At 44.4% G+C, this 25991-nt stretch overlaps 1 protein-coding gene across 2 annotated transcripts in view; it reads left to right on the top strand.

The window, feature by feature from the left end:
* The window catches only part of LOC144600527 (uncharacterized), a 70296-nt gene extending 49621 nt beyond the window's left edge, over window positions 1–20675 (top strand). The window contains exons 4-12 of one of the 2 annotated variants that reach the window (XM_078412199.1): window positions 281–413; window positions 916–1074; window positions 1897–1965; window positions 2561–2743; window positions 8579–8681; window positions 11132–12745; window positions 14895–15067; window positions 17549–17675; window positions 19769–20675. In XM_078412199.1, the coding sequence (XP_078268325.1) occupies window positions 281–413; window positions 916–1074; window positions 1897–1965; window positions 2561–2743; window positions 8579–8681; window positions 11132–12745; window positions 14895–15067; window positions 17549–17675; window positions 19769–19935 (2728 nt within the window). In that variant the 3' untranslated portion in view covers window positions 19936–20675. Of the gene's footprint in view, window positions 1–280; window positions 414–915; window positions 1075–1896; window positions 1966–2560; window positions 2744–8578; window positions 8697–11131; window positions 12746–14894; window positions 15068–17548; window positions 17676–19768 lie in introns of both variants that reach the window. The other variant, XM_078412198.1, reaches the window with a different exon arrangement.
* The last annotated feature ends 5316 nt before the right edge of the window (window positions 20676–25991 follow it).

Here is a 25991-nt window from a genome sequence, read left to right as displayed (position 1 = left end):
TACTCGTGCTAATGTGTACAAAATGAGCAATTAAGGAAAATAATAACTAAAGTTTGATTCAATGATACTTTATTGTCACATGTACCTAGGTGCAGTGGAATGCTTTGTTTTGAACGCAACCCGGTAAAATGATACAGCTGACCTCACCTAGACTGGACAGTACACAAGAGTCTGTAGCTGACAAAGTTGCAAGTTCATCAAACAGTTTTATTTTTCTTTCCTCAGAAGTACTATCTAGTAATCTGTCACATTACATTCATTCATATTTTTTTAATTTCAGCACCCAAAGTAACATTGGAAGCAGAGCTTTTTCGCATGACAGTATTTTCATCCCTGAATTATCTGTCTCTGAGGCTGTGCCGATCGGAGGGACTTCCCAGGAACATACTGCCGGCAGAGTGAAAGCGTTGCAGGTGAGTGAGGTGAACAGGTTCCTACAGTCAGGTGTGCATGGTCAGAGGAAAATGAAGGTCACACGGCCGCTTATTTTTAGTTTTTAGAGATACAGCATGAAAACAGGCACTTCGGCCCACCGAGTCCGTGCCGACCAGCGACCACTCCGTACACTAGTTCTATCCTACACACTAAGAATAATTTTACAGAAGCCAATTAACCTACAAACATGCACGTCTTTGGAATGTGGAAGGAAAAACCTGAGCACCTAGAATAAACCTACACGGTCACAGGGAGAATGTACAAACTCCGTACAGACAGCACCCATAGTCAGGATCGAACCCGGGTCTCTGGCATTGTAAGGCAGTAACTCTGCCACTTCCATCACCATAATCCTCATTATCTTGCAGCCAAATGAGACTAGTTTAAATGGGGCATCTTGGTCAGCATGGATGAGTTGGGCGATAGGGCCTGTTTCTGTGCCGTATGCCTCTATGACTGATAAATAGTTTCTTCTCTCAGTTACAGCTGGAACAGGACATACATCTGCCTTCGCCGAGTGTGTTGATCACTTCCCGAAAGACTGAGGATCCAGGCACGGTTTCCGAGGACGACGGACTGCCTAGAAGCCCCCTAGAAATATCGTCTCTTCATGCAGTTTTGAGGTGTTCAACCCCAAAGGTACACCAGATGTCATTGTTAATGGAGAGGGCCTGAGGTGGTGGGGTGTGTCTGCCAAGGCTAATCTTAACTGCTTGCTTCATTGCATTGCTGTAGTCATTCATCCAGTGCCACAGTGGACAGGCTATGTAGAAACTACCTTTATAAACCTTGCGCTGCATTGTCCCAGAGTCTCCAATTATTTATGGGCTTATGAAGTTTGGAAGAATTTCCAGGTTGAAAAGCCTAACTCCCTCAGGAGTAACAATTCATGACTTTGTGTGTGGACCTCTACATCTGAAAGTTTGCAGGGAAAGTTTTGTAAGATTTAGATTTATTATTGTCACGTATACCAAGTTACAGTGAAAAGTTTTGTTTTGCATACATCTACAAGGGGGGAGAGTAGCGGGTAGAGCTGCTGCCTCATAGCGCCAGACATTGGGTTTGATCCTGATCTCCAGTGCTGTCTGTGTGGAGTTTGCAGGTTCTCCCTGCGACTGCATGGGTTTCCTCCCACATCCTAAAGATGTATAGGTTTGTAGATTGATTGGCCTCTGTAAAGTGCCTTTAATGTGCGGAGAGTGGATGCGAAAATGGGATAACATAAAGCTTGTGTGAATGGGTGATCGATGGTTGGCATGGACTCAGAGGGCCGAAGGGCCTGTTTCGATGCTGTATCGTTTAATCAAAAGCTATTCCAATTGATGACTTTTGTGCATTTTTCCATGCGGAACATCCTCCACTGGTTCAGGCCTGTAGTTTACTACAGTTTCAGGCATATGTCAAATGAACATAAACCAACCTTTTCCCTTCACTGACCCTCTTTGTGTTTCTATCCCACAGTCCGCTGCCCCTGTTAAGCGACAGAACTCTTTAAGTTTAGGCGGAACCGAAAGTGAAGATGAAGAAATGGTAAATATTTATCCGTTCTCTTTGGTGATGATACCTAATGGCAGAATATAGACAATTCCAATTTCTGAGGGCCTGATACTGCTTTTAGTTCAACTTAAAGGCATGACGGCAGGTACTGTAATTTGGCCAGTTTGTCACTGTCGTTTCTTTGCGAAAATAATCCATATTTAATTATTACTTTTGCTTATTAACCTGGAATAAAATCAGAAAGGGCGGCACGGTGGCCCAGCGGTAGGATTTCTGCCTTGCAGCGCCAGAGACCCGGGTTCAATCCAAACTCAGTGGGTCAGGCAGTCTGGACCTGAAACGTCACCTATTCCTTTGGGAGATGCTGCCTGACCCGCTGAGTTACTCCAGCACTTTGTGCCTATCTTCGGTGTAAACCAGCATCTGCAGTTCCTTCCTACACCAAAGGGTAGTTTCCTTCGAACACACCCAGGGAACACGCTGGGAAGTGCATGTGGATAAGTGAATCAAGATGACTGGACAAAAGGGATAAATATCTTTTTCTGTGACATTTGGCATGAGGGGTGTGCATTAGAATGATCTGTTATTATGGTAATCCAAACTGTTGTCTACTTTTTTTCTTTTACAGATATTCTCGATTGCTTCATCCAGACCCCTCTCGCCACTGGTTCCCATGGCAACCACCTCTGACTCGCTTCCTGTTGGCTTCAGCTCTCCGCCTAGTTCACTCACTTGCCTCGACCACTCTGCGGCCAAGCACAAGATTGCCATTAACCCTCGACGACACAAGTTCTTTGCCAAGCCAGCTAATGTAAGAATACTCTCTCCGCCAGTGTTTGCAAATCAAAAAGTCAAAACACTGGAAGCTCTTTGTCAAACCTATCCACTGTACATTAGAGCGGCACGATGGCGCAGCTGGTAGAGCTGCTGCCACATCGTGCCGGAGATCCGCGTTCAGTCCTGACCCCAGGTGCTGTCTGTGCGGAGTTTGCACGTTCAACCTGTGACCGTGTGGGTTTTCTCCGGGTGCTCCGGTTTCCTCCCACATCCCAAAGATGTGTGGGTTTTTTAGGTTAATTTGCCTCGGTAAAAAAAATTGCCCCTAGTGTGTAGGGAGTGTATGAGAAAATAGGACAACATAGAACTGGTGTGGACAGGTGATCGATGGGCTAAAGGGCCTGTTTCCATGCTGTGTCTCTAAACGTGCAGGTTTGTAGGTTAACTGGCCCTCTGGAAATTGCCCCTAGTGTGTACAGAGTTGATAAGAAACTGGGATAACGTAGAACTAGTGTTGACTGGTGATCGATGGTGGGTGTGGACTCAGTAGGCTGAAGGGACTGTTTCATGCTGTGTCTAAAACTAAAACTAAATTTTTACTCTTAATAACTCCAAACCCCAATCCTGTCAATTGCACTCAAAGAGAAACATGCATAGTTGGTCTTGAACGGTATATTTAACTCCATTTAAATCTTATTTTAACGATAAAACAACTACAGTTTATAATACATGATGAAAAGTGCACTGTAATTAACTGACTTTATTTTTAGTCGGGATTTAGCATTTCATTCATTCTAAACAAGAGAACAGGTTAAAACTGAAATTGATATCGAGGTACACACAATATTTTTCAACTCGTATTGACAATCTGTATTCACAGAACTGTTTTTCTTGTTATGTTTCTGGTTTTTTTGCAAACCTGAATGTGTTTCTGTGTTTAAAGTGATAGACTATCCAGGAATGCTCTCTTATTTCAGGGGTTAAACAAATGCTGTTGTTAGTCATAACTGAAGAATTCCCCGCCCCCCAACACCAAAAATCATGATATTGATATGACATCAAAATTGTCCAGCAACTGCAGATGCTGGTTTATAAACCAAAACAGCGGGTCAGGCAACATCTCTGGAGGTCACGGAGAGGTGATGTTTTCGGTCAAGACCTCTCTTCAGACTGATTGTGGTGGGGAGCAGAAATCTGGAAGCGAGATAAGGGTGGGACAAAGCCTAGCAAGTGATAGGTGGATACAAGTGAGGAGAGGTTGATCTGTAGATGGGTGGACAAGGGCCAGAAATGAAATGAAGATAAAAGGCTGTGAAGTAATGTGAGATGTGAAATATGAAATATGAAGCCAGAAGAAGGGATATAGGTGGAAGGGGACAGGGAGAAGAGGGACGAGGAGAGTGGAATATGGGAAGGAATAGGTGTATCTCCTCGTGGGGAACAGGGAAAGGAGGAGGAAATATGGGTGGGTGGGGAGAGTTGGGTTCGCTAGATACCGAAAATTAGAAAAGCCAATGTCCATAAAGTTGGGTGGTAGACTGCCGAAGCAAAATATAAGGAGCTGATCCTCCAGTTTGCGTGTGGCCTCACTCTGGCTATGGATGAGGCTCAGGACGGAGAGGTCAATGTGGAGGAAACAAGGAATTGCAGATGCTTTAGGCTTTAGTCTATCCTGACTATAGGTGCTGTCTGTATGAAGCTTGGATTTTCTCCGGGTGCTCCGATTTCCTCCTCCATTCCAAAGAATTGTTTGGAGAAGGTGGTTTGTAGGTTAATTAGCTTCTGTAAATGTAAATTGTTTCTGGTGTGCAAGGTAGTGCAAGTATACGGGATGATTGCTGAACGGCGCGGACTCGATGGGCCGAAGGCCCTTTTTCCATGCTGTATCTCTGAAGTCTAAAGGTCATCAATCTGAACCATTGACTCTGTTTCTCCATGGATGCTGCTTGACTTGCTGAGTATTCCCAACATTTCCTGTTTTTATTTCAGATCTCCAGTAACTAGGATTTGGATACATTTTCTAATAAACCTCAGTGCTGGAACTGTTTCTCAGCCAGTTCAGATCGTGTTGTTTGCAATCGGAGTAGCTAGGATTTCTGATGTTCTTTGTCATAGAGTCGTACAACATGAGAACAGGCCCTTTGGCCCATTGGGGCCATGCCGACCATCAACCATCTGAACTATTCCTATTTTAATCCCACTTTTTTAACTTCCCCCCACACATGCTGATCAACTTCCTACACATTAGGGGTAACTTACAGAGGCCAACAGACCCACAAACCCACTCGCCTTCAGGATGTGGGAGGAACAAGAGAGAGCTGGATAGAGCTCTTAAGGATAGCGGAGTGAGGGGGTATGGGGAGAAGGCAGGAACGGGGTACTGATTGAGAGTGATCAGCCATGATCGCATTGAATGGCGGTGCTGGCTCGAAGGGCTGAATGGCCTACTCCTGCACCTATTGTCTATTGTCTATTGAAACCCAAGTGGTCGCAGGAAGAACAGGCAAACTCCACATAGTCAGCACCGGGTGTCAGGAATGAACCTGGGCCCCTGGCACGGTGAACCAACAGCTCCATCAGCTGTGCTACTGCAATGCCCTAATATTCTCATGACAAAGAAAAATAGGTGGCAAATTCAACCTAGATTTCACCAACAAAAGAGCCATTGTAGCGGCCCCTGGTGGTGGGCCACACACAGTACATAACCTGAGGCTCGTGAGAGGTCACGAGGAGTCCAAGAGCAGAAGATAAGAGAGTGGGGAAGGAGGGTGCGACACATGGAATAAAGTGGTGTTGGATAACTCAGTGTGCTGCCTCATTGTAGGTGTGTACGAAATGGAAGAAGGAATAGGTCACAAAAGCCCTTGGGTGAGGGCTACAGCTAAACTCTTCAAGATCGTGAACTTCCAAATCAACTCGATTCATATCTCTCTTGATTCCCTCAGACTCCAAAAAATTCTATCAGTCTCAAACACATTTCCAATACTTAAGCATCCAACGTCTTTTACGTGAGCTTACAGTGCATTCAGAAAGTATTCAGACCCCTTCAAATTTTCCACATTTTGCCTTATTTTAAAATGGATTAAATTCATTTTTTTATCATCAATCTACACACAATACCCCATAATAAAAAAGTGAAAACAGGTGTTTAGAAATTTTTGATTAAAAAAATGAATTGAATCCATTTTTAAATAAGGCTGTAACGTAGCAAAATGTGGAAAAAGTGAAGGGGTCTGAATACTTTCTGAATGCACTGTATATGAGCTAATATATTTCTTCTCATTTCACCCTCAAAAGACTGAGGCTATTTTCTGAAACTATGACCGCTTTTAAAATGAGGCAGCCAGTCTTTCACCGCCAGACTGCCGCCCCCCACCTCCCTTCTCTGCATAACTCTCTGTCCGTTAACTGCTAAAAGTTTGATTGCGAGATTAGATGATTTTCAGCTAAAATAATGATTTTCCATTGAAAAAAAAAGTGAAATTAACGAACCGGCAATTACACATGACTAATTATTAGTCACAGTTCCATATGGATAAACTGTACATCTTACAAACTCATTATATTATTTTTAAATGAAGTAATATTCTTGACATTTCCGAAGAACAATGTAATGCTAAATGTAATGCAAATCTAAACCGATCCAGTTTAAAAATACCTCATGCTTTAAGTTTTGGAGTAGATGTGAGTAGGCATTTTAAGCTGCTAAATACGGTGTAAAAAGTAACTCCTGAGACCTGCATCCAGCTGTGAGGAATTCTGCCCGGTTTATTTGTTTATGTAACATTTGAAAGGTTTCTTTGTTTGGTGATATTTCCAGGGTGACATGCAAGATTAAATACAAGTTTCCTCTCAGAATTTTCAGTTGCATACCTTTAGAATGGAATGATATGGTGTTGTGTATTATGCTGGATATTAACTGTTTAGTTTAGGGATACAGCATGGAAACAGGCCTTTTGGCCCATCAAGTCCACGCCGACCATCGATTACCCATCGATTACCTCTATGTTATCCCACTTTTTCATCCGCTCCCCACGCACTCATTCACCATTTTGTTTGTATATCAAACACCCTGTTCTGAGTTCCAGTTCTGTTCCAGTTTGAAGAAGGGTCTCGATCCGAAACGTCACCTATTCTTTTTCTCCAGAGATGCTGCCTGGCCCCCTGAGTTACTCCAGCATTTCGTGTCTATCTTCAGTGTAAACCAGTATCTGCAGATCCTGGTTTAAATCAAAGGTAGCCACAAAAAGCTGGAGTAACTCAGCGGGACAGGCAGCATCTCTGGAGCGAAGGAATGGGTGACATTTCGGCTCGACCGAAACTCAGAACACTGTTCTGAGTTCAGTCAGGCAAGGGATAACCAGATCATCAGATTCTTGCCAACATTTGCAAAGCCTAATTGATTCACAGCCCCAAACACCTGAGTTCAATCCTGGTCTCGGCTGCTGTCTGCATGGAGATTGCACGTTTTTAGTTGTTTCTTTTCACGTGTAACGAGGTACATTGAAAAGCTTTTTTATTGCGTGCTAACCAGTCAGCAGAAAGACTATATATGATTACAATCAAACCATCCACAGTATACAGATACAGGGTAAAGGGAATAACGGTTCGTGCAAGAAAAAGTCTAATAAAGTCTGATTTAAGATAGTCCGAGGGTCTCCGATGAGGTGGATAGCACCTCAGAACTGCTGTCTAGTTGTCGATATAATGGTTCAGTTGGCTGATGCCAGTTGGGAAGAAACTGTCCCTGAATTTGAAGGTATGCGGTTTCACACTTCTGTACCTCTTGCCTGATGGGAGAGGGGAGAAGAGGGGATGAGCCTCATCCTTGATTATGCTGGTGGTCTTGTAGATGGTATCAATGGAAGGAAAGTTGGTTTGTGTGACGGTCTGGACTGCGTCCACAATTCTCCACAATTTCTATGCAGTTTGGGATGGAGCTGTTCCCAAACCATGCTGTGATGCATCCTGATAAAATGCTTTCGATGGCGCATCTGTAGAAGTTGAGTGAGAGTTGTTGGGGAGATGCCAAACTTTCTAAGCCTTCTGAGTCGGTTTGTCCCGTGTCCTCTAGTTTCTTCCCACATCCCAAAGGGCATGAGGGTATTCGGATGAATTATCCACAGTAAATTGTTCTGAGTGTGAGTGGTGGAATCTTGGGAAGTTGATGGGAGTGCGTGAAGAATTAGAAAAAGGGACTATTGTAGGATAAGTGGAAATGAGTGGTTGATGGTTGGCACAGACCTTTAGACTTTAGAGATACAGCATGGAAACAGACCCTTTGGCCTGTCGCATCTGTGCCGACCAGCGATCACCCCGTACATTAGCACTATCCTAAACACTAGGGACAATTTTACAATTTACAGAAGCCAATTAACCTACAAACCTGTATGTTTTCTGGAACGTGGGAGGAAACCGGAGCACCTGGAGAAAGCTCACACGGTCACAGGGAGAATGTACAAACTCCGTACAGACGGCACCTGTAGTCAGGATCGAACCCGGGTCTCTGGCACTGTAAGGCTGCAACTCAACCGCTGCGTCACCCCGCTGCCCCAAGACTTCCTTGTTGAAATTCCCTATGTCTCAGAGACTTCACAGGGAGATGGTTCTCCACTCTACTTCTGAAATGAGCAGGTCAATGTACACTCATAAAGGAACCCGAGGAACGTCTTTCATCCATCGCTTGCTCAATAAGTTCAGTAACTTTTAAGCCACTGTTCTTCAGTCACCAATAACAACCAAATGATCAGAAGCTGAGAGAATTCACATCTCAGAGAAAGTCTTCAATTGTGAGTTGTTCAAGAACAGGGTTAATTATAAGTAAATGCTTAAAATGTGTGTAAACTAACATAATGTTACTATCCTTTAGGGAGAATACTCTGGAAGTCCAAAGGATAAAACATTTAATTTGCTTGAAAGGAAAGATGAACGGGAGCAAGTCAGAGCGCCTGAAACTCAGCTGCCATATGAAAGTAAGTTGGAAATAGGTATGTTCCTCGTATCTAATCAAACAATGGACGGATTGGAAATATCTCATTAAGAAGAGATGTTACCAAAGATGGAACGGTGGCACAGCTGATAGAGCCACTGCCTCACAGTGCTAGAGACCTGGGTGCTGTCTGTGTGAGTGTGCATGTTCTCCATGTGACTGTGTGGGTTTCCTCCCACATCCCAAAGAAATGCAGGTTTGTAAGTTAAGTTGCCCCAAGAGTGCAGAGAAAGTGGGATAACATAGAACTGGTGTGTTTCTTGGTGTGGACTCTGTGGCCCAAAGGGACTGTTTCCATGCTCTATCGTTCCATAAGTTCAATCAATCAATATCTTGTGGCCCAATGCTCCCAGGTATTAGTTGGTTAAATGAGAGGCTAAATCAATGCCCCCTAAACTCCCATATTCCCCTTGAGAGGATGCGATTGGCCTGCTGGTAGACATCACGGGATCCTCCTGTGTACAGAACAAGAACAATTCCCGCCATTCATTTTAAAATTCTCTCTTTGGGATGTAGACTTTAGATTTTAGAGATACTACTGCATGGAAACAGGCCCTTTGGCCCACCGAGTCCCTGTCCACCAACACCCCATACACTGCCGTATCCAACACACTGCAGACTATTTACAATTTACAGAAGCTAATTAACCTACAAACATGGAGTGTGGGAGGAAACCGGAGCATCTGGAGAGAACCCACTCAGTCGCAGGGAGAGCGTACAAACTCCCTGCAGACAACACCTGTAGTCAGGATCGAACTTGGGTCTCTGGAGCTATGAGGCAGCAACTCTGCCGCTGCGCCACCGTGCCACCCTGGCACGCAACACCAGCATTTGTTGCCCTTCACATTGTAGATAAAAAAGAGACAAAGAAACTCTTAATGATGTCAAGGCATCTCACAATAGTATGTATGCATTCAAGTACTCTGTGAACCTGTACATTAAAGTAGATTTGGTATGTTGGTCGATCACAGGATCTCGCAGGCCTGTGACTTAAATAGAGACCATTTGGCCCGTAATGTCCATGCTGACTGATAACAAAATACCATTTCCCAGCGCTTTGTCCAGAAGAGTCCTTGAAGATTGTTTCACTTCAAGGACACCTTCTGGGACGTTTTGCCTCAATTATCCTGCAGGCAGTGAGTTTCAATTTTCCAACCCTCTTGGTTAGAAAGAAGTCGATCGCTCTCTAATCCTATGATGTTAAAACCTTTGCCTTCCAGTTGTTCACCCTTCGACTGAAGGAAATAGCACCTTTCTCGACCTCCTCTTGAGAAATAAGGCTGGGCAAGTGACTGAAGTTTCTGTGCAGGTGAAATTTTGGGACCAGTGACTAAAATTCTACTGTAGACACAAAATGCTGGAGTAACTCAACGGGTCAGGCAGCATCTCAGGAGAGAAGGAATGGGTGACGTTTCGGGTCGAGACCCTTCTTCAGACTGATGTCATGGGAAGGGGCGGGACAAAGATAGGATGTAGACGGAGACAGGAAGACTAGTACAAGAACTGGGAAGGGGGCGGGGATAGAGAGGGGAAGCAGGGACTACCTGAAGTGGGAGGTTAATGTTCAAACTGCTGGGGTGTAAACTGCCCAAGTGAAATCTGACACAAAAAAATTTCCTACACTAAAATTCTACTGGTTTTAAACTAGTAATGGTAAAGAATAGGACTGGAGCACGTTAACGTCTTAAATTAGGGCAAGGTTCATTATGATGGCATTAGACAGGAATTCGCAAAGATTGATCGGGATAGTGTTGTGTATTCATGCCAATACACAAGAGTTGCACTCAAGCGGAGGAGATTGTGCATGCTAGTTCACCTTCACTATATATATATATAGCGACATTCAACGGGCTACGTTTGGACTGCCTTTGTCGATATCAGGCAAAGGGACATTTGGCAAGTGGGTGGCTTTTGAAAGTGAGGGAAAGAGAGTTCAGGGAAAGAGAGTTAGAATGAAGGGGCAGGCTGGCAAGAATAGGGAACCCTGGCTGACAAGGATCATTGAGGCTCTGGTAAGGATTATGTCCTCATTTATGAGCCATAAAGCATAGGAGTAGAATTAGGCCTTTCAGCCCATCGAGTCTACTCCGCCAATCGCTCATGGCTGATCTATTTTACCCTCTCAATCCCATTCTCCTGCCTTCTCCCCGTAACCTTTGACGCCCTTACTAATTGAACCTATCAATCTCCGCTTTAAAATACCCAATAACTTGGCCTCCACTGCCTTCTGTGGCAATTAATTTAATGGATTCACCACTTAACTCCAAAACTAGCAATGAAATTAAAACAACATAAAAAGAACAAAACGGACTTTTTGGCGAGTGACTGACCAGGCCTGAAATTTGGAGTTTAACGGTTAAGTTTAAGCTGTCATTTATCATTTTAATTAATGTAGAATGATGTGAAATAATGCATCTCCTTTGGTCTTCACAGAAACAGATTCATTGGAACTTGGTGACATTGACAGCCAACAAAACAAAATGCCTTGTTCAAAGTTTCTCGAAATGAATGAAGAGGAATGTACAGAAACAGTTCAGAAGATTTCCAGCGCTTCTTCTGATGCTCACCTCCCAGTACGTGAAGATACATTTGACGGTGAAACCACCAATCTGCATGGAGATACCTTGCCTATCCCTACAAGTCACATGGTACTTTTTTCAGAAACAGTCTTTAACTGTGAAGACCTGTCCGACTCTGAGGCAAGTCCTAGCGTTGCAGATTTGACACCAGAAACATTGCCAGTGGGTGACAAGGATTCCAGGTTGTCCTCAGCAGAGCCCATTGCTGACAACGAGGAAAATGAAGCTTTGCCCTCCTGCCCCACACAGGTCGCTGTGGCTACCACACCACAGGTCTCTGAGAAAAAAGTTCAGGATGCAGATATAGCTCCAACCAATGAAGATCCCTCGTTCACGGATGGTGAGGTAGAGTTGGTTTCCCCTAATGCCAATGCGCCTCCATCACTAATAAGCGACTTGGCTGCACTGACCCAGGTGGGAAAAGAAAAGGGAACCATTTCAAGCACACCAGAACCTTGTTTGACATCTAAACAAGCAAACGAAGTCCCACTCTCTGATGAATCATTGGGTTCTTCCAAAGAATGTCAAGGCTGTGTGGAAAATACCCTGATAGATCAGTCGACAGTGGAGGAGGCAGATGCCGAGGGCTTATTAAACTGCAGGCCAGAACATGTCCCAAAACCATGCGATAAGTTAACAGACGACATTGGTTTTATATCTGAAGTTCCATTTGGAGATTCAGTAAAGCAACCAGACCTTCCCACTCCACAAGTCGACTGCAGTCAGGCAGAGCTTGAGCTTTCAATCTCAGATGACCTATTGCAGGAACAGCAACGGCCAAATAGCCAAGGTCCAGTCAAGTTCTCAGTTGCGTCTGCTTGGCAGAGGTCATTGATGGATGCCAACAGAAGTAATGTGGACTGTAGTCTTCTTACAGAGCCAAAATCTGGGTGTTGTGACAACACAGCCGAAGTAGATGCCAAAGAAGCATTTTCAACTCAAGACGCAGAAGAATCCGTAAGACACCAACAGATTCATAACCTGCCATTGGAGGAGAAACCTGTTGAAAATGAACCAGCTCCTGCAGCCATCTGTCTCCAAGATACAGCGCAACAAGCAAAAAGTGAACAGGAGACCAAGGGAAGTCCATTTGGTGTCAGGCTGAGAAGGACATCGCCTCCTTACAAATATTCGGCTGAAGTCAACATTGAACATAAAGAGGTTGAGGGAAGAGTTGCTATGGGAGTGGCATCCTGCTTAGCAACACAAACTCCAGGTCTCTGGAAAGGAGACGGTGGGATGGGCGAGCAATCAGAAGCTTCTCTGACAATCAGGACTGAAAAGGACATGAGTAAAAATGCAGCCGGGTCACTGCTAGAGGGGCGGATGGAAGGTTGTCCAACACCCAGCAAACACGGATCACTGGACACTCCGACAGAACGTGTTACGAGAGAAAAGTCTCACATTCCGCGAGTAAAGCATGAAGGAAAGAATAGTGAAACCTCTGCAGACAGTGCTAATACATCAGGTGTGCAACTTCAGTTTGCTGTGGCTCATCATTTGTTCTATTCTTTATTTAACAGTTCATAGAAGAAATTGCCTTTATCAAGAGAGTTATCAGAATATGTAACTCACTCCCACATTGAGTTGTTAAATTGAAAAGCAGAAAAGCATTCAAGGGAGAGTTCATCATCATCATCATCATATATATACAGCCGGAAACAGGCCTTTTCGGCCCACCAAGTCCGTGCCGCCCAGCGATCCCCGTACATTAACACTATCCTACACCCACTAGGGACAATTTTTTACATTTACCCAGCCAATTAACCTACATACCTGTAGTTAGTTTACTTTAATTAAGTTTAGAGATGCAGCATGGAAACAGGTCGTGAGGCCCACTGAGTCCATGCTGACCATCAATCACCCATAAATTAATAAGTTCTACGAGCAGAATTAGGCCATTCATCCCATCAAGTCTACTCCGCCATTCAATCATGGCTGATGTGTCTTTCCCTCTCAACCCAATTCTCCTGCCTTCTCCCCATAATCCCTGACACCCTTACTAATCACGAATCTGTCAAGCAACGCCTTAAAAATATCCATTGACTTGGCTTCCACAGCCATCTGTTCACACAGGTTATCCGACTTCCTCATCCACTCCCTACGCATTAGGAGCAATTTTACGGAGGGCCAATTAACCTACAAACCCGCACATCTTTGGGATATGGGAAGAAACTGGAGCATCCAGAGAAAACCTACACAGTCGCAAGGAGAACATGCAAACTCCACACAGATTGATGGCAGGATTGAAGGGTCACTAATTCACAACATTGATGTTAATAAGACCCAACATTATGATCATATTATGCAATTTCTCAGTAGTTCTGCAAATTGCGCTGCCTGTTATATAGATGTGTATGCTCTGTTTGAATTTTCTCCACCCTTCTTCACTTAACAATGCTATCAACTTACATGAAATCGGCACAGCAACACAGCTGATAGTGCTGCTGCCTCACAGCGGCACAGACCCGGATTTGAACCTGATTATGGGTGCTGTCCAGAGTTTGTACGTTCTCCCTGTGGGAAAACCCTCCATGTGAGTTTTCTCTGGGTACTCCAGTTTCCTACCATATCCTAAAGATATGTGGGTTTGTAGGTTAATTATCCCTCTTTAAAATTGCCCCTAAGGTGTAGGGAGTGGATGATGAAATATGATAACCTAAGACTAGCTTGCTTCCATGCTGTATCTCTAAATTAAACTAAACTGAACCAAACTCAACTAAACTGAACTGAACTGAAAACTGAACTGAAAACTGAACTGAAAACTGAACTGAAAACTGAACTGAGGTGACTAACTTTCCCTTGAATGCTTTTGTGCTTTTCACTTTAACTACTCAATGTGGGAGTGCGTTGCATATACTGACAACCCTCTTGATAAAGGTGTTTTCTTCTGAATTTCTCATTGGATTTATTAGTGGCTAACTTATATTCAACGTCTCCAGCTTTCATCTTCTTTATCTCACCAACTAATTTCAAGGCTGTAAATATCTCAGCCTCAACCTTCTTTGCTCTGGAGAAAGTTGTACCCTCAACAGCTATATGTTCCTGCAATAAGTTAAACTAGCTAGTTTTCAGTTGTGTGTTGCCCGTTGAAGGAAAGATTTAAATGCCCCTGTTTTCAAGAGAGAGTTAGATTTAGCTCTTAGGGCTGTTTGCCAATAGCGAGCAAATTTCAGTAGCATGTGGTTGGCCTCTGCAAGATCCTTTACAGAGCATGGGTCATGCAGCATGTCACAGCTCAGGAGATGTTCCATAGTCTGGAGGCCCCGTCCACACTCGCTGTCTGCCGTATCTTCAGTGTATCCCAACTTGTGCATGTTTGGTTTGCTCCTCCCCATGCCTGTCCGCAGTCTGTTGAGCCTGCGCCAGGTTATCCACGGTTGGTCGGAACCTGGTGGGAGCTCAAACACTGATTTTAAATGATCAGCCATGATCATATTGAATGGTGGTGCTGGCTCAAAGGGCCGAATGGCCTACTCCTGCACCTATTTTTCTATGTCTGTATGTAAATCAATATAATATCTGGCTTAGCCTGGTGGAATGGAAGCAGTCGATTAGATTGTTGTTTATTTCCTCTTGCAGTAAAAGGTATTTGATTTTCTGAATCTGTTACACAGAGAGGAACACTCAAGCTGCCAAGCCTGAACCAGCAAACTGTCCTGGAGCCAAATACTCAGAGCCAGTCTGGGTCTCCGTGGCAAGGCAGAAACAGAAGGGCTTTCAGGATCAGTACCCAACGACTGAGGAAAAAACCCATCTCCTGGAGGACAAATCCCCCATCCCAAAACAGGTAACGTTTTATTCATTAAATTATTATTATATTCACATTGAAGCTCATAGAACATAGAATGGTACGGCACAGGAAAAGTCTCATGTTCTCCAGAGATGCTGCTTGACCTGCTGAGTTACTCCAGCACCTGTGTCGTTCTTCAGCCCACAATATCTGTGCCGAACATGATGCCAAGATCATCTCCTATCTGTCTGCACGTAATCCTTTACATACATCTAGTTTCCCTCTCCGCTGACTCTCAGTCTGAAGCCTCTCCATCCAAAAGGTCACCTATTATTTTACTCCTGGCATGCTGCCTGGCCTGCTGAGTTACTCCATCATTTTGTGTCTATCTTCTGCACATAATCCATATCCTTCCATTCTCTGCACATCTATGTGCCTATCCAAAAGTCTCATAAGATGCTACCATTATATTAGCTTCCACTACCTCCCTGGGCAGCATGTTCCAGGCACCCACCATCCTCTGTGTAAAAAAAAACTTGCCCCACATATCTCCTTTAAAGTTTGCCCTTCTTACCTTAAAACTACGAGAATGCAGGAGAAGGAGTTGAGAGGGTAAAAATAGATTGGCCATGAGTAAATGGTGGAGCAGACCCGGTGGGCCAAATGGCCTAATTCTGCTCCTATAGCTTATGGTCATATGCCCTCTAATAATTGATATTTTCATACTGGGAAAATGACTGTCTACCCTGTTTTACTTAGTTTTATACACTTCCAGCAGGTCTCCCTGTTCCAAAGAAAAAAATCCAAATCTGTGCAAACCCTCCCTCTAGCTAATACCCCCTAATCCAAGTGTCAAGCATTATTCTGCTAACGTTGCAATGAAGTAAAAGTTTAGGTACATGGTATAATTATTTTCTATCTAATAAAGAATCGGGAGCCACAAATTTGATTATTCTTGAATGTATACACACATACACACATAAACACCATGTTGAATAACACCAACATTATATGTATTGACCAGCGCAGCAGTGTTCAAAATTGACCAGCGCAGCAGTGTTAGTGGACCATGTGAGGTCCTCCGAAATGTGAGTGCCCAGAAACTTGAAGCTGGACACTCTCTCCACACTGTCCCCATTGATAAAGATTGGAGCGTATTCCCCGTTGTGTGACCTACGAAAATTGATGATCAGCTCCTTGGTCTTGGAGGTGTTTAGGGACAAGTTGTTATCTGAGCACCAGTCCGCCAGGTTCTGCACCTCTGCTCTGTAGTTTATTTCATCACCGTTGGTGATCAGCCTGATCACCATTGTGTCGTCTGCAAACTTGACAATGGTGTTGGTGTCAAATGCAGGAACACAGTCGTGTGTGAATAGGGAGTAGAGCATGGGGCTCAGAACACAGCCCTGTGGTGTGCCGGTACTCAGGGTGATAGTGGAGGACAGGTGCGGGCCCATTCTCACTGCCTGCGGTCGCTCCATCAAGAAGTCCAGGATCCAGTCGCATAATGACGAGCTTAGGCCTAGCTGGTGGAGTTTGGTGATGGGCTTGGTGGGGATGACCGTGTTGAAGGCAGAGCTATGGTCAATGAATAGCATCCTCACGTACGTGCCCTGTCTCTCCAGGTGAGTCAGGGCAGTGTGAAGACCCAGAGAGATGGCGTCCTCTGTGGATCTGTATACAAATTGATGTGGGTCCAGTGAGTCAGGGATGCTGGATTTGATGTGTGAGAGGACCAGCCTCTCAAAGCACTTCATGACTATCGGCGTTAGGGCAACCGGACGGTAGTCGTTCAGGTTGGTGATCTTTGCTTTTTTCGGCACCGGCACTATGGTAGCCAACTTCAGGCACTTGGGGACCGTAGCCAGAGATAACGACAGGTTAAAGATCCTGGTGAATACCTCAGCCAGCTGTTCAGCACAGTCCCTAAGTACCCTTCCTTGAACTCCATCCGGGCCTGCAGCCTTGCGTGGGTTGACCCTTTGCAGAGCGCGTTGTACCTCCTGTGTGCTCAATGTTAAAACCTGTCCCTCCGCCTTGGCTGGGGTTCTTCCACTCATGGTGGAAGAGTTGCCAGTTTCAAAGCGGGCAAAGAAGGTGTTAAGCTCATTGGTTAGTGTGACATCGCAGTGGGGGCAGGCAGGGCTGCTCTTGTAGTCAGTGATGTCCCTGACACCCTGCCACATGCTTCTGGTGTCCGTGGTATTGAAGTGGTTTTCCACCCGTTACCTGTGGGTGTCTTTGGCCCTTTTTATACCTTTGTTCAGGTTTGACCTGGCAACACCGTATGCTGAAGTGTCACCAGATTTAAAGGCATTGTTGCGTGCCCTCAACAGATTCTGTACCTCCTTGTTCATTCTGATTCTTTTGCAATGGGCTCCTTATTTTGTATTCCCACATTAGGGAATATTATGATCATGCTTCATTGAGAAAATTCCCTGAACACTCAGTGCATGCCATTATAGCTTACTGAATTGAATAACTTTAGTAAATGAATGTGTTGTGGGCCCATTAACTGCAACTTCTTTTCCGTTGTAGGAAGCAACCAAGCATCTGATGAAACAAGCTGGAGATAAGGAGCCTCCCACTAGCTTCCAGAGCAAGGAAATGAAAATAAATACGAAGGAGGAACAATTGCCCAGGATAACAGCTCCCTCTATACTTGGTAAAAACTTAAGAAAACTTTCAGTCAAGGAAAGACAACCAGTGTTGGATATAGCAGGGTCTTCCCCATTTGTTATTTATCATTTCATTCCCCCATCATTCAAACATGTATTGAACTCTCAATTGGGGTAAACGTTTGATACTTCCAAATTGGCTGAAATCTCATCCAAGCTCTAAACACTAAGATAGCACGATCGATAGTTTGGTAAGTTAAAATCCACCACTGTTACAACTATACTATTCTTGCGACTATCCGTGACATCCCCACATACTTCCTTCTCTAACTTCATTGACTATTGGGGGCACTATCACCCAGTCCCACCAAAATGATCAGCTTTAAAATGGTGCCTGACGACTCTTTTATATTGTCTCAGTGGACTATTTCTATACACTTTGTACTTAATCTAGGATTGTGCTTATGTATAGTAATACTTTGCAGAACCGTATGCAAAATAACCAATAAAGAACCACTGATCTCATTGACCTCAATTCCACACATAAAGCTTCTCTGGATGATCCGCCTGGAATGTCATCTTTCAGTATCACTGTAGTTTTCACTGTACCTCGGTGCACGTGACATCAAAATAAACTGTAAACTGAAACTTTAATGTACTACCCACCCGTCTGTGTAAAAATACTTGCCCCATACAACTCCTTTAAACCTTGCCCCTCTCACCTTAATGCTATGCCCACTAGTCTTTAGAACGTAGAACTGGACAGCATATGAACCCTTTGAACAACGAAGTTTTTTATCAAAACATGCTGCCAAGATAAACTAATTTCATCTGCCTGCACATGATCCTTTATTCCCTGCATATCCATGTGCCAATCTAAAAGACTCATAAATGCCACTGTCGTTTCTGCCTCCACCCGCCACCTTTGGTAGCACATTCCAGGTGTCCATCAACTCCTCGTATAAAACTTGCCCCACACGTCTCCTTTACAATTTGCCCCTCTCATCTTGAAGCTATGCCTTCTAACCTTTGACATTTCCACCTGGGAAAAGGTTCTGACTCTCTCGACACAAAATACTGGAGTAACTCAGCGGGCCAGGCAGCATCTCTGGAGAGAAGAAATGGGTGACGTTTAGGGTTGAGACCCTTCTTCAGCAATAGGCAATAGACAACAGACAATAGACAATAGGTGCAGGAGTTGGCCATTCGGCCTTTCGAGCCAGCACCGCCATTCAATGTGATCATGGCTGATCATTCACAATCAGTACCCCGTTCCTGCCTTCTCCCCAGACCCCCTGAATCCGCTATCATTAAGAGCTCTATCTAACTCTCTCTTGAAAGCATCCAGAGAATTGGCCTCCACTGCCTTCTGAGGCAGAGAATTCCACAGATTTACAACTCTCTGAGTGAAGAAGTTTTTCCTCATCTCCGTTCTAAATGGCCTACCTCTTATTCTTAAACTGTGGCATTTTGTGTCTTTGGTGTAAACCAGCATCTGCAGTTCCTTCCTACACATTCTGACTGTCTACCGTATCTATACCTCATAATTTTATATACTTCTATCAGGTCTCCCCTCAGCCTCTGACGTTCGAAAGAAAACTATCCAAGTTTGCCCAACCTCCCCTTGCAGCTGACCTGACCATTAATCCCGATTTATAGATACAAAGTGCTGGAGTAACTCAGCGGGTCAGTTTGCATCTCTGGAGATAAAGGATGGGAAACATTTTGAGACGGGACCTGTCGTAGGAAATTTTGAAAATTATAAGATGAGTAGGTTTTAATGTGTTTAACCTTAGAGCTTACACACTGAGGAAGCATGATGGGCAAATGGACAACATAGGATGTTAGGAAGGTAATAAATAGGGACCCTTCCTCAGACAGAAGAGTCTGAAGAAGGGTCTCAACCTCGAACGTCACCTATCCTTTTTCTCCAGAGATGCTGCCTGACCTGCTGAGTTCCTCCAGCACTTGGTGTCCTTCTCTGGTATGAACCAGCATCTGTGGTTCTTTATTTCCACATTAATCTTGATTTGATGCATTGTAACAATATTTACCCAATTCATTTCAACGCAGGCTGACAGAAGCTCACTCGACATCAGTGTATTTTGACAATGGGATGATCTTTTTGTTATCTCGGCAGGTCCCCACCTACAGCCAAAGCCACAGGCCTGTGGAATGGGAACAAGAGACAAACGGCCAATGTCCAACACAAAGCTCGCTCCGTTGTCTACAGTGGAGCCTCCTTGGCTGGCCATCGCTAAGAAGAAGGCCAAGGCATGGAGCGACATGCCACAGACTGTCCAGTAAAACCTTCTGCTCCGAAATAAGCCTTCAAGACAATATTGCTCTTCAACTCATTTCTGAGACCCATTTGTGACCATCTCTGTTATTTAAGCTGAGACTGTTGTCATAACAAAAAACCTCTAGCCATCAAGATATCAAGTGAACAAATGAACACTAATGGGTAGAACAAAATGTTGAGTAATGGGGGAAATCAAGACCATAAGATATAAGAGCAGAATTAGGCCATTCAGCCCATCGAGTCAGTTCAAGAATTAGGCCGTTCGGCCCATCGAATCAGTTCAAGAATTAGGCCATTTGGCCCATCGGGTCAGTTCAAGAATTAGGCCGTTCGGCCCATCAAGTCTTCTCCACCATTCGATCATGGCTGATCTATTTTTCCCTCTCAATCAAGTATCTCTTACAGGACACTCATTTTAACACATTCATCTGCACAGCGGGGACAGTAGCAAAGCGGTTAAGATACAGGATTGGTAAACCAAAGGCTGGGACTCCTGACCAAGGCACACAGGTTCAAATCCAACCATGACTGGTGGGGAACTTAATTAAATGGTTAGGATGTAACTGCAGATGCTGGTTTACATTAAAGATAGACACAAAATGCTGGTCTAACACAGCGGGTCAGGCAGCATCCCTGGAGAAAATGATTACGTGATATTTCAGGCTGGAACCCTTCTTCAGATTAAGAGATAAGGCCAGAACAAAACAGATCCAGGAACAAGGAAGGAATGGGTGATGTATCGGGTCGAGACCCTTCTTCAGTCTGAGGACAGATCTTGAACCGAAACATCACCCATTCCTTTTCTCCAAAGATGCTGCCTGACCCACTGAGTTACTCCAGCAATTTTTGTCTATCTTAATTAAATTGTTCATTAGGTAGATTCCCCAGTTACTAATGATGTCTGTGAAAGTATTGGATTGTTGTAATAACACTGATGGCCTCTCAAGTAAGCAGTCTAACGCCCTTATTTATTTTGGGCTTAAATGCACCTCTAGACACCGAGTAATGTTGGACAGTAGGCAATAGCAATAAGGCTGGCATAATGAAATTAGAAAATGGCACCAGACTGTGGTGACACATAGCGTGATCTTCCCAGAGAAGGATCTGCTGTCATCCAAAACAATCGCTCTACCTAATGACAAACCATTCAGTTCAAGAGCAACTAAAGGTGTCCAATTGATGCTGCCCTTGCAAGCAACATTCACACAGTACTCACGCCAGCAAATGTTGTGCTGACCATAGCATTCACACAATTGTGTAACAAAAGGTAATCAATTGTATTGGTGTCAATAGAACTGAATTCTGGCACGTTGCTTAACAAGTGGTGGCACAGTAGTACAGCGGTAGAGTTGCTGTCCTAAAGTGCCAGAGACTCGGGATCATTCCTGACTATGGGTGCTGTCTGGGTGAAGCTTGTAGGTTCCCCCTGTGTCTGCGTGCATTTTCTTCGGGTACTCTGGTTTCCTCCCACACTGTGTCTCTAAACTAAGTTACATATCTTGCTCCAGCAGAAATCCATTTCAACATTCCCGAAGAATGTTCTGTTCACCATTTTATACATACTTGCATAAATGTATTTTAAATAGTTTTATGTCTCTGCTGAAGTAACTTTAGCAGGGAAATGAAATATTCTACTAAAATCACCAAAGAGTAATGTCGAGGCAAATAACTTTTCTTGTCAATTTTTACATCTAAGTGTTACCTTCTTTCAATGTTAGTTTAAACTTGCCCTTTCGAGTGATTTAAATATGTGATCTCTTACATTTGTCACTGGATAACATCGTTGTAACTGCTCAGTGATGAACACAGTTCAATTCTGGAATGAACAGTAACTTCAGAGAAAAATGTCTACATTTCCAAGCAGACAAACAGCTGAGACGGTTTGAATGAGGTTTAATCAATTTTTAAGTGATAATAGGTTCAATGACCTAAGTCCATCTTTAGTTCACCTCGTCCAGCTTCATGTGCTGTATCCAGTGCTCCTGAAGTGTCTCCCATATATCGGCGAGACCAAGCGCAGACTTGGCGATCATTGCGCGAACACTTACGCTCAGTTCGCCTTGGCCCACGTGATCCCTTCTTCCTCCATCTTTAGATTAGTTTATTGTCACGTTTACGGAAGTACAGAGAAGAACCCTTTTCTGATGCTTGTTATCCAATCAGCGGAAAGACTATTCATGATTACAATCAAGCTGCCCACAGTGTACAGGTGCAGGATAAAGGGAATAACGTTTAGTGCAAGATAAAGTCCAGCAAAGTCCGATTAAAGATAGTCCAAGATCTCCAATGAGGTAGATGGTAGGTCAGGACTGCTCTCTAGTTGGTGATGTTGATGGGAAGAAAGCTCCCTCTAGTTAATAACCTCTGAAATACTGCAGATTAGGATTTAAGTACACCCTTACTTCATAGAACTGGACTGGTGGATAAGATTCCGACAGAGATGTAATGGTGGGACAGGTTGAAAGATACAGCATGGAAACAGGCCCTTTGGTCCACTTTGGACTTCAGGAGCACTGGATATAGCACATGAAGCTGGACAAGGTGAACTAAAGATGGACTTAGGTCATTGAACCTATTATCACTTAGAGAGTGGACCAGAGAGTGGTGAAGGTGTGGAATTCTCTGCCTCAGAAGGCAGTGGAGGCCAGTTCGTTGGATGCTTTCAAGAGAGAGCTGGATAGAGCTCTTAAGGATAGCGGAGTGAGGGGGTATGGGGAGAAGGCAGGAACGGGGTACTGATTGAGAGTGATCAGCCATGATCACATTGAATGGCGGTGCTGGCTCGAAGGGCTGAATGGCCTACTCCTGCACCTATTGTCTATTGTCTAAGATCATCAATCACCTGTTCCCACTAGTTCTATGTTATCCAACTTACTCATCAACTCCCTAAATACCCGGGACAATTAAACCACAAACCTGCATGTCCTTGGAGTGTGGGAGGAATCCAGAGTGCCCAGAGGAAACCCACACGTGGTCACAGGGAAAACGTAGAAACTCCGTACAGACTTTCGACTTTACTTTAGAGACAGTGTGGAAACTAGCCCTTCGGCCCACTGAGACTGCGCCGACCAGCGATCACTTCATACACTAACACTATACTACACGTTAAGGACAATTTTACTGATGTCAATTAACCTACGAACCTGTATGCCTTTGGAATGTGGGAGGAAACTGGAGCACCCAGAGGAAACCCACTTGGTCGCAGGGAGAACGTGCAAACTGCACAGACAGCAGCCGAGATCAGAATTGAACCCGGGTCTCACGTGGTGTGAGGCAGCAGCTCTACCCGCTGTGCCAATGATGCCAGCCCGCTGTGCCAATGATGCCAACTGTGCCAACTACTGCAAATGATAATCCAAAATCATTTCAAACAAACATCAACCACTGCCTCATCTGTACCTATGGAAGCAGTAAAACCTTGTGGACTATCGTTTGCCCAGACTATTCTCTGCCTGTGGTGCTTAGCGTAATTTACAACAGACACAAACTGCCACACTCCACCTCCAACATTGATTCTTGGAAAATAATTGAAAATATCCCACTTTTCACTTTTAGCGTCGATTTATACTTGCTAAGTGGACAGTACAATGGCACAGCAGAGGGGGCTGCTGCCTCACAGTGCCAGAGACCCGTGCTCGATCCTGTCTGCGAGGAGTTTGTACATTCTCCCTGTGGCCAGATGGGTTTCCTCAGGGTGCTCAGGTTTTCTTCCACATCGCAAAGACGTGCGGGTCTGTAGGTTAATTGGCTTCAGTAAATGATCCCTAGTGTGCAGGGAGTGGATGAGAAAGTGCTGATGTAACTTGGCAGGGAAATGACACATTCTATTAAAATCGCCAAGAGTAATGTCTAGGCTAATAACTCTTCTTGTCAATTTTTCACATAGAAAGATTACATGGTAAGTAGTGTAAACGGGTAATCAACAGGCGGCATGGACCCAGTGGGCTGAAGGGCCTGTTTCCATGCTGTATCTCTAAACTAAATTAAACTAAATGGGTATTGAATGATCGGTGTGGATTCGACGGGTCTCTGTGCTGTATGACTGCACGGTGGCGCAGCGGTAGAGTTGCTGCCTTACAGCGAATGCAGCGCCGGAGACTCAGGTTCGATCCTGACTACGGGCGCTGTACTGTAAGGAGTTTGTACGTTCTCCCCGTGACCTGCGTGGGTTTTCTCCGAGATCTTCAGTTTCCTCCCACTCTCCAAAGACGTACAGGTATGTAGGTTAATTGACTGGGTAAACGTTAAAAAAAATTGTCCCTACCTAGTGTGTGTAGGATAGTGTTAATGTGCGGGGATCGCTGGGCGGTGCGGACTTGGTGGGCCGAAAAGGCCTGTTTCCGCGCTGTATCTGAAATATGAAAGAAAAAAAAAATGAAATATGAAATAAATATGAAAATGACTGTAAACCTCATAGCTACAATATAAATTGCAGAAACCATTTTTTTTCCATATTCATTGTTTCTAAGCAATGTTTGGGGAGACCCTGTGCTCTGACAGAGTGACGCCTCCAGGAATGACACTTCACCCATTAAATTAAGAACGTTGATTTCTCTATTTTCAAGTAACTCCTGTATTCCTGCCAGTTCCACTTACATCCTCGTACCCCTCTTGTTTTCACACCTTCAGCTAACAATGGGCCATTAAAAGCTCTGCCCTTCATGAGCTAATCTGCTGCCAGCCCTGATTTGTTCTGGCCTTTTCTCGACTCCAACCCCTCCCCCCCCTACTTTTAGTGTGAAGCAGGGTTCCACATTGGACCATTGTGGGCTCCACCTTTCCTGGGTCATCGGTGCTGACTCTGACGCTTAAGCTGGTCTTTACCTACCTCTAGTTTCCCTCTCCCCTGACTCTCAGTCTGAAGAAGGGTCTCGACCTGAAGCATCACCTATTCCTTTTCTCCAGAGATGCTGTCTGACCTGTTGAGTTACTCCAGCATTTTATGTCTATCTTCATGTGTAATCCAGCGTTTGCAGTTCCATCCTACATGCTAGAGCAAACCATGTTGTAGATAACTTCTTTAAGGGACATTGGCTCTTAATCTGACATTGGGGTTGGTTCCTGATTCACGTCTGCAAATATTGGTCAGGATGTGGTCAAAATCACTTCATGTTGAGGATGAGAACGGATATTAAGGCATCAAAATCCCCATGAAGATGGGTTCCTGGGAGCGCTTTAGATGCAAAGAGCTTCATTATCCAACAAATATGGATGAGGTAAAAAAAAGTAATGGTTTTAGTTTAGTCCATTATCACTTGTACCGATGTACAGTGAAAAGCTTTTTGTTACAGGCTATCCAGTCAGCGGAAAGACGATAAAATGATTACAATCAAGCCTTCCAGCGCGTACAGATACAGGATAGAGGGAATAACGTTTAGTGCAAGATAAAATCCAGTAAGGGCCGATTAAAGATAATCAGTTCTTGATAAACATTAAACCTGCTTTAATTCCTACAGCTAGAATGTAGAAACAAGAAACTGCAGAGGTATGTATTTTCACACTTCTGTACCTCTTGTCTGATGGGAGAGGGGAGAAGCAGGAGTGGCCAGGGTGCGACTCATCCTTGATTATGCTGGTGGCCTTGCCGAGACAACGTGAGGTGTAGATGGAGTCAATGGAAGGGAGGTTGGTTTGTGTGTTGGCCTGGGCTGAGATGGTCCACGACTCTCTGCAATTTCCTGCGGTCTTGGATGGAGCTGTTGCCAAACCGTGCTTGCACATGGAGAGAGTGGGACTCAACCCGACAGGTTCCCTTCCCCACTCATGTGGTGTTGTTCTGTACCTTCCCTCCAGTCCTAATTGCTTCAGAGCCGGGAGTCGCATTGTGTAATCATGGGTGCAGGGGAAATGTGGAGGGGGAGTTGGTGCAAATTGCATTTGGAAATGTGGTCTATGTTGTTGGTCTGTGTTGGATATCTAGATCGCCATCTACTGATTGACATGGGTTAGACACGGGTAAGATGTCCAATGTTGCCTTGTGAAATAAGAGGGATAGTTCTCTACTAGTAACCCAGTCCCAGGTATTTATTTAATCTATATACATTATATTAAGGCATAACTC

The sequence above is a fragment of the Rhinoraja longicauda genome, chromosome 15 (genome assembly GCF_053455715.1).
Source record: "Rhinoraja longicauda isolate Sanriku21f chromosome 15, sRhiLon1.1, whole genome shotgun sequence".
In the NCBI taxonomy this organism is placed as follows: Eukaryota; Metazoa; Chordata; class Chondrichthyes; order Rajiformes; family Arhynchobatidae; genus Rhinoraja; species Rhinoraja longicauda.
The sequence above is the reverse complement of the archived record's forward strand: the minus strand, read 5'-3'. Positions and strand labels throughout refer to the sequence as shown.